General features: G+C 35.1%; 1 protein-coding gene and 1 non-coding gene across 2 annotated transcripts in view; both read left to right on the top strand.

Moving 5' to 3' along the window:
• The first annotated feature begins 1,068 nt into the window (after positions 1 to 1,068).
• Positions 1,069 to 9,738, top strand: part of LEPR (leptin receptor) — a 32,990-nt gene continuing 24,320 nt past the window's right edge. The window contains exons 1-4 of the mRNA XM_026454144.1: positions 1,069 to 1,178; positions 1,919 to 1,978; positions 6,944 to 7,267; positions 8,748 to 8,872. Coding sequence (XP_026309929.1) covers positions 1,939 to 1,978; positions 6,944 to 7,267; positions 8,748 to 8,872 — 489 coding nt within the window. The 5' untranslated portion in view covers positions 1,069 to 1,178; positions 1,919 to 1,938. The remainder of the gene's footprint in view (positions 1,179 to 1,918; positions 1,979 to 6,943; positions 7,268 to 8,747; positions 8,873 to 9,738) is intronic.
• Positions 7,988 to 8,091, top strand: LOC111541688. Its single transcript, XR_002731351.1, has one exon. It is a non-coding gene; the product is annotated as a small nucleolar RNA U13 (small nucleolar RNA).

Here is a 9,738-nt window from a genome sequence, read left to right as displayed (position 1 = left end):
CTGGGATTACAGGCACATACCACCACACCCAGCTACTTGTGGTATTTTTAGTAGAGGCGGTGTTTCACTATGTTGGCCAGCTGGTCTGAACTCCTGACCTCAAGTGATCTACCTGCCTTGGTCTCCCAAAGTGCTGGGATTGCAGGTGTGAGCCACTGCACCTCACCTCCTTTTCTATATTATTTATGTTTTAAAAAATATTCTTTATATTCCTTTTTGTACAGTTTAGGGTGCATATGTTTCTCTCATCGAATCTATGTCAGAAACCATCTTTCTCTGTCTCTTCAAGGTTGAGTCTATGTCCTTTTTACACTTGTGATTGTTTCTCTGTTATTTAAGAATGAAACCTGACTGCGAGAATCCAAACCATCAGAATAGTTTGCGTTTTGCATGGAACATTAAATAAAGAAGTGGTTGTTTTATGTGAGGAAAACTGCTGATCTATTTGATCACTTAACTGAGGAGACCAGGTGAATTAAAAGTGAGCCAAATCAATTGTTGAACTGAATTACTAGTCACTAGTAAGTTTCATCAAAGCGATCCAGTGATGTGTTGTATCTGTGACACAGCTTGATTATAAAACTTGCCTTTGAGTTTATTTTATGAGAACATTTTATATCAAGAACAGGTAGCATAAAAACAGGGAGGAATTTGTACTCATTTAATATAATTAAATCATGAGGGTTCCAAACACTGAACTGATTTCTAGAAATCCTAAAAACCATTGTGATATCAGTGTATAAAGAGCAAAAATTCTGATGACAAACTTGTAGTCTGAAAAACAAATTTACTGGACTACCCACTGTTTATATTCATTTATTTTCTTCCTAATAGTAAGTTGTAAAATAAATAAACATGTTTTTCCATTTACTTATCATGTGGTGCCAATTCTCACTTATCATGTGGTGCCAATTCTCAGATATGAGTCATGAGACATGTTTCTCACTTAATGTTTTATACCATTCTTTGTGGTAAAGTGTGGTTTCCGTTTTAAATTACACCTCTCAGAGTCATAGGCAGCTCTGAAAGGGGTTGTAGAGACCATCTGACAGTCTGATTTGTAGATGAGGAACCTGAGATCTAGAGTATTGAAAACCCAAGTCGCAGAAGAGCTTAGACTGGCACCAAGTAACAGAAGAGCTTAGACTGGCACCCAACACTCCTGACACCTAATTCAGGTAGGTTTTCATCCAAAGTCCAAGCCCACTATATTAAAATTATACTACTATTTGGATTTATGACATAGTAGTACAAATAATCATATTTGTGATATTTCAAATTGAGTAGAACTCATGGGAAATCTTGTCTCTGAAGTCAGACTTCATTTGGGTATATTAAGCCATCAGACTTTTAATTATTCTAACTCTCCAATATTACCTCATCTGCAAATTAACAATAGGTTTCCAAAAGTCCACTGGTAAAATTTCTCCTCTTTATTGGAAATAAATAGGCAGTTGTTACCTATGCAATAATTATTTGGCCTTATAATATCATAGTAAAGATAAAGACTTTAGAAAACAGGGAAATTTTAAGACCTGAGCATGAAAAAAATTGAAGATGGTGATATTAATGATGTTAGATTAGTTGTTACATATTTAATCAATCTTGTGGTCACTTGTGTTTAGTTAAAATTTCAATCTTATCCTGTGATACCTGTCCTGGTTTGTTATGGCATAAAGGAACACTCAATTTACATTTTTTTTACTTGTATTTTTAGTGATATAGGATGCGTAAAGAAAGAAATCTATAACATAATTTAATATGAGATATTTCTCAGATATTGATCTAGAGTATCACAGGTTATTAAAATTTAGAGACTTATCTATAATCCCTTTCTTTTTATGTTTTCCACAGACAACTTATATATATGTGTTTTTGTTTGTGTGTGTCTTTTAATTTTAGATTTACTCTTTTCCAGGTGTACTTTTCTGAAGTAAGATGATTTGTCAAAAATTCTGTGTGGTTTTGTTACATTGGGGTAAGTTATTTGCTCATTTGCTATTTTAATACCCTTAAACATGGTAGATATTTTGCCTTTAGAGATGTTGTTTTATTTATTAACTAACAGAATTTCCTTTTTCTAGTTAGGAATTCTCATACATGCTTATGATTAAAAATGCAAACCATGGTATAAGTGTATAAATATGAAAATGAAAACCCTTCCCAACCTTCTAAAGACAACCTGATGGTGTATCCTTCCAGAATTGTCACATACACACAGGCTCACACACACACATACACAGACACACTCATATCTATAGCTGCAAAAATAGCACTGGTCTATACATGTTGTTCTGGATGTTTATTTTTCCATTTAACAGGTTTCCAATTTATCATGATGGCTTTTTATCTTTATCAGTATTTGCCGGGGTACTTATTAGTTTAACGGTTACATGACAATGCACTGTATGAATATATATAAAATTATTATACATTTATATTTATATATAACATATATAGTCCATTTGACCAGTTCCTGATTGATAGACATTTCTTTTTTTGTAACAAATAATACTGCATTGAAAATTCATATATCTTTGTATATTTGGAAAAATATTTCTGTAGATTAATTCTTTTTTTTTTTTTTTTGAGACGCAGTCTTGCTCTGCCGCCAGACTGAAGTGCAGTGGCATGATCTCGGCTCACTGCAACCTCCACCTCCTGGTTTCAAGCGATTCTCCTACCTCAGCCTCCTGAGTAGCTGGGACTACAGGCACGCACCACTATGCCCAGATAATTTTTGTATTTTTAGTAGAGACAGGGTTTCACCATGTTGGCCAGATGGTCTCAATCTCTTGACCTCATGATCTGCCCGCCTCGGCCTCCCAAAGTGTTGGGATTACAGGCGTGAGCCACTGTGCCACATTGCCAATAACTTTTGAACATACCGTTCTCACGTGTTTTTTACCACATTCTGGTGACATTCTGATTGTCTTAAGCCAAATCATCTAAGTTAGATTATGTTCCAAGTTTTTGAAATTAAAGTTAGAGTATCTTTAACAAAACTTATGTGATTTGGCAATTGTTTATCTAGCTTTCTTTAACAAAACTTATGTTGTGGCAACTTTATCTGGCAACTGTTACCTCTGTGTCAACTGATTCTGAGCATCTCCTTGGCTACCCCAATCTAAAGGGGCTCTTCTAAGCTGCCCTACAGGTCTTTCTTGTTGTACATACTTCTTTCTCATTGCAGCCATCTGTATACCTCCAGAAAATAACCTGGATAGCTCCACAGTTACAGATTTCCAAAACATTATGCCACAAGGGACTATCAAAGAGAAATAGCTCATTCTCTTTTTATATTCTCTAATTTTATTAGATATATTTAAGGGAACTATTCATTCTCTTTTATAATTCTCTATTAATTTTTGTTAGACTCTAGTGTTTTACGTTGACTTTCTGGAAGGTTTGTGGTTTGATCAAGTTTGTGAATCAAAATAAATCCCGGGATATTGTTACCTAATAAGATATGCCTTCAGATGAAAATTCTAGACTGCCTTTAGAGTTTAGGATTCATTTTGAGGGAAAGAAATATAATTTGCAAAGTTGCATGTGGATAAAATAGACTCATCTTTTAATTTAACTGCATCAATAGTTGCTATGTTTTTGAAGTTCATCATTACATTTTACATTTAAATACTTCTGTGAGGGTTTTAGGCTAATTTGTTTCAAGCAACTGAATCCTCTAGTAGACCTAGAATATATAGTGCTGTAAATTAGTAATATTACATATTCTTGGTTTTGTAAGTCCCCTCTCTCAAAAAAACTATTCTGTTTTCTTTGAGGTGTTCTGATTTTAGAAACATATGTTAGAAGGAGTGAACGAAGTCCAAAGGAACATAATTGTAATATGGATTTACTTTTGTAACGTTGTGATACCTAATTGTCATCAGTATGGCCATAGTCACATTTGTCACATTAATCCCTTTGGCTTCAATTTTTGCATCTATACATATTTGTATTAATTTATATCTATAGAAATCGTTAGAAACCAAACTATTAACAGTCATTACCTATGTATCATTTGAATGTTTTTCATTGATAATTGCTTTTATAATGAAAAAATATATTTGTGAGTTGATTAAAAATTTTATTTTCTTACATTTTTAGATAGCCTTTAGTTTTTAGAGCAGTTTTATGTTCACAGCAAAATTGAGCGGAAGGTACAGAGATTTTCCATAGACTTACTGCCCCACACATGTATAACCCCCCGTTATCAACTATTCCCCATCAGAGTGGTACACTTGTCACAATTGATGAACCCACATTGACATATCATTGTCACTCAAAGTCCATAGTTTACATTATGGTTCACTCTTGGTGTTGTATATTGTATGAATGTTGACAGATGTATATAGGGTGACCTTTATCTGCCACTGTAGAATCATACAGAAGAATTTCACTGCCCTATCCATCCTTTGTGGCCTGCCTATTCCTCCTACCTTCTTACCTAACTCCTGGGAACTACCAATCTTTTTATTGTTTCCATAGTTGTGCCTTTTATAGAATGTCATAATGTCATATAGCTGGAATAACATAGTACATAGTCTTTTTCATATTGGTGTCTTTCACTTAGTAATATGCATTTATGTTTCCTCCATGTCATTTTTTTCCTCTTTAAATTTTTATTTTTGTAGATTCAGAGGGTACAAGTATGATTTTGTTACGTGGATATATGACATAGTGTGTGCATCACCTGACTAGTGAACATTGTGCACAATAGGTAATTTTCACTGCTCACCCCTCTTCCATCCTCTCCCCATTTTGGAGTCCCGAGTGTCTATTATTCTCTTTTGTATGTCCATGTGTACCCATTGCTTATCTCCTACTTATAAGTGAGAACATGTGGTATTTGATTTTCTGTTTCTGAGTTGTTTCACTTAGGATAATGGTCTTTAGCTCCATCCATGTTGTTGCAAAATACATGATTTTATTCTTTTTTATGGCTGCATAGTATTCCACGGTGTGTGTGTGTGTGTGTGTGTGTGTGTGTGTGTGTCTGCACATGTGTGTGAATATGCCACATTTTTTTAATCCAGTCATTCGTTGAGGGACACTTAGGTTGATTCCATTACTTTGCTATTGTGAATAGTGCTGTTACAAACATATGAGCACAGGTGTCTTTTTGTTATAATTGTTTCTTTTCCTTTGAGTAGATACTTAGTAGTGGAATTGCTGGATTGAATGATAGTTCTACTTTTAGTTCCTTGTGAAATCTACACATTGTTTTCCGTAGAGGTTGTACTAATTTACATTCCCACCAGCAGTGAATAAGCATTTCCTTTTCTCTGCATCCTCAGCAAAATCTATTATTTTTTCACTTTTTAATAATGGCCATTCTTACTGGTATCAGATGGTATCTTACTGTAGTTTTAATTTGCATTTTTCTGATTATTAGTGATATTGGGCATTTTTTTCATGTTCATTGGCTGCTTGTATGTCTTCTTTTGAGAAATGTCTGTTCATTTCCTTTGCCTTCTTTTTAATGGGATTATTTGTTTTTTTCTTGTGGAGTTGTTCCTTCTAAATTCTGGATATTAGTCCTTTGTTGGATGCATAGTTCTGGAAGAGTGCTGGAACCTCCAAACCTTTTCGTGACTTGATATCTCATTTTTTAAAGCCCTGAATAATATTTAATTGTGTGGATGTATCAGAATTTACCCATTCACCTACTGATAAACATCACGATTACTTCTATTTCCTTTCATTGTTACATTTGCCATAACTCTTCAAAATTCTCATTTCATACAAATCCATACAAGATTCTCAGAATTCCTATTCTGCATTACTGTCTATATAAGCCAACACAATTGTTGCATCATTTGGGTAACTTGTTGAAAAAACAATTATGGAGAATTGTTTTGTTTTCAAACAAATATTTAAAAATAAGTTTGGCTGGTGCAGTGGCTCATGCCTGTAATCCCAGCAGTTTGTGAGGCCAAGGTGGGTGGATCACCTGAGGTCAGAAGTTCGAGACCAGCCTGGCCAACATGGCAAAACCCCGTCTCTACTAAAAGTACAAAAATTAGCCAGGTGTGGTGGTGGGTGCCTGTAATCCCAGCTACTTAGGAGGCCGAGGCAGGAGAATCACTTGAACCCGGGAGGCAGAGGTTGTAGTGAGCTGAGATCGTGCCACTGCACTCTAGCCTGGGCGACAAGAGCGAAACTCCATCTTAAAAAAAAGAAAAAAAAAAAAAAAAGAAAAGAAAAAGTTTAACTTTTGCAGATTTTTTGGTACTGGATTGTATAATTGTTCTTAATTTTTATGTTTAAAAAGTGACAATTTAATCAGCAGTGGGCATTTCCCATAAGAAGTCTATTCTTTTGCATCATTTTTTGTGTAATGTGCTAAGGGCGTGTCTTATATGATGTTTTGTATTTGGAGGATCATGGGAAAATTCAGGAGATCGTCAAGCTATCATCATGTTGAAGACAAATTTTTTCTAAAAGTGCTCAGCGAAAGCAGTGTTAATATGTTGGTGTTACTCTCTTAACTACATATTAAAATAGCGCTTTGATGTTTGTTTATATAATTGTACATCCAGATATTTATTTATCATTTATACTGGATATTATATTTATCATTTATAATGGAAGCTAGATAATGTGCTTTAGAAAGGAAAAATAAAATATTCAGTGTTTGTTTCCTTTTATTAAAACATAAATATAACATGTCAGATTAAAGAGAAAACATGAAGTGTCAATTTTCAAAAAGAAAAGAGATGTCAGAAAGTGGAGTTATTTCTACAAATGAATGCATCCCCTTGAATATAACACATTGTACAATGGAAGCGTGAAGTTATTCATTAGGCACTCACTGAGGACTTAGAAAGTTAAATAATTACTGAGCACTACATGGTTTAATCTTGGATACTTTCTATTCATGTCTTATCTTAGTCAAAATGATCACTTTTTTCTATGTGTCTTTTTAATATCCTAACAGAATTTATTTATGTGATAACTGCATTTAACTTGTCATATCCAATTACTCCTTGGAGATTTAAGTTGTCTTGCATGCCACCAAATTCAACCTATGACTACTTCCTTTTGCCTGCTGGACTCTCAAAGAATACTTCAAATTTGAATGGACATTATGAGACAGCTGTTGAGTTTAATTCAAGTGATACTCACTTTTCTAACTTATCCAAAACAACTTTCCACTGTTGCTTTCGGAGTGAGCAAGATAGAAACTGCTCCTTATGTGCAGACAACATTGAAGGAAAGACATTTGTTTCAACAGTAAATTCTTTAGTTTTTCAACAAATAGGTAAGCATTAGCTATTTTTTTAAATGTATTGAACAATGTGTTTTAAGTCTTATGGCTCTGATTTTTAACATACATAATCATTTTTATATTGATAATAAAATTAGGATTCATTATGTGAACAAAATAATAAATAATTCCCCAATTATCTTGTATCCCATAAAAATATAATGAGGGAAATATTTTACTTTTAAGTACATTCCTTGTAGTCTTTTAAATTTGCTTTGAAATAGAAAACACACCTTATTTCTGTTAAATATATAAAATATCAAATGACTGATAATATTGTTGAATTGGTTAAATTTTAAAATATTCATGAATAATAATATTTCTTCAGGCAAGGAATATCTCTGAAATAATCTACATTTTAAACATGGGTTTTTCAGAAAGAATAGCTAATGGATGCTGGGCTTAACACCTAGGTGATGTGATGATCTGTGCAGCAAACTGCTATGGTACACGTTTACCTATTTAACTAACTAACACGTCCTTCACATGTGCCCCTGAACTAAAAATAAAAGTTGGAAAAACAAAAAAGCAAAGAAAAAAATTCTTTTTTTTTGTTTAAGTATAATGCATACTCATTGTAGCTAGTGTAGTTAAAAATTCTGCATCTGGAAATATAAACAACAAAATTATCCCAAGTCTTTTGGAAAAGCTAGGAAGAATGGAGTCAATTGACTCATTCATGTAAAGAGACCTCCAGTATGAGAATACAGGCATATCTTTTCCTCCCTCAAAAGCGTGACTACTGGATTTTCACATGTATGTGTGAAATGTGCCTCCCTCAGACCTTGTTATGATGTTGGCATATTAACTGTCTAATATTAAAAAAAAAAAAAAAAAGGCTGGGCACAGTGGCTTCAATGCCTGTAATCCTAGCATTTAGGAGACCTAGGCAGACAGATCACTTGAGCTCAGGAGTTAGAGACCAGCCTGGGCAACATAATGAAACCCCATCTCTACTAAAAATACAAAAAAAAAAAAAAAAATTAGTTGGGCATGGTGATGCGTGCCTCTAGTCCCATCTACTTAGGAGACTGAGGTGGGAAGATTGCTTGAGAGTTCGAGGCTGCAGTAAGCCATGAATGATCATGCCACTGCACTCCAGCCTGGGTGACAGAGTGAGACCCCAATCTCAAAAAAAAAAAAAAAAAAAAAAAAAAGGAAAGAAAAGTGAGAACTGAGCTAGAGCTAGATGAGTTTTTGAGCTCTTTTGTCCTATTTAAGTGGTTTGAAATTAAAGAGAGTTTGAGTAGCAATAATTGAATTTAATTCTGTTACTTTAGAAAAAAGGAAACTGAGGGCCAAAGGGACTAAGGGATGGGCAAATGCATGCTCCTAAAGTTTGTTCTTTTTCTCTCAGAATAGGAAATGGAAGTTGTATCAGAACACTGGTAAATTTGATTTAGTTCTTCTCTTTCACTGAGTTGTTCAGATGGTTTTTGAGATTTCATGCAGTTTTGTTTTTTTTTTAATTCAGGTGCAAACTGGAACATACAGTGCTGGCTAAAAGGAGACTTGAAATTATTCATCTGTTATGTGGAGTCATTATTTAAGAATCCATTCAAGAATTACAACCATAAGGTCCATCTTTTATATGCTCTGTAAGTACCAAATAATTAATTTGGGCATTTCTACCACACGATTTTTTTAAAAAGAGGTTTCATATGCAGAAGTAGATTATAAACCTCTTGCATCCCTACATTTCCTTTTATATGTTTTATTTTTTAATATAGCATTCTGCTCTCTTAGGTTTCCTCTTTTCTCCTGTTAATTGAGGTAGCAAGACAGTCAGGTTTAGGGTCACGATTGTCAGTCCATGAGTCTACCAACTGTTAGGTTCAAGTTCAGGTTCCAGCTCATGCTGAGGTCCCAAGGGAGTGGGTGAATGGGCAATAGCTGAAAGAACACTGGGGGGCCATAAGCAGGTGAAATGTAGTTTTATTCAGCAGCTCTTTATCAGCAGCTTACTCGGACTAGGCCTCTCATTAGCAGCTCTCTTACCAGCAGCTTTCTCTCACTTTCTGCCCTGTTTCGACTGCTTGGGCCAGCTGCTCCTATGCAGAGCTGCACGACTGGCTCTCCCTTGCCTTCAGGGTCAGCAGCTTAACTCTTTCTCTCTCTGGGCATGAACGTGAGCCAGACTGTGCCAAGTCAAGCCATGCCCTGGCTCCCCTTGTCAGAGCAAGACTGACAGCTCAGCTTCTGGTACTCTCTCTCTGGGTGCAAGAGCGGCTGTACAAGAGCAACTGTACAGTGTCAGCAGGGCAATTATACCTTTTACAGATAATAGTGGCATACGGCCAAGGGATGGCCTTCCTATGTTATGGCTACATGGCTGTGATAACAGGTGGAGTTACACGCATGCGCTGTACTCGCTGAGTCATGCAGGCCTGGACATCTGGCTTGGCCTAATTCTTGACCGAAGCACATCCATGTACCTTACAAAAATATTGCAGATATAGGTGGGC

Source organism: Piliocolobus tephrosceles, chromosome 1, assembly GCF_002776525.5.
Source record: "Piliocolobus tephrosceles isolate RC106 chromosome 1, ASM277652v3, whole genome shotgun sequence".
In the NCBI taxonomy this organism is placed as follows: Eukaryota; Metazoa; Chordata; class Mammalia; order Primates; family Cercopithecidae; genus Piliocolobus; species Piliocolobus tephrosceles.
This window is presented reverse-complemented; position numbering and strand designations above follow the sequence as displayed.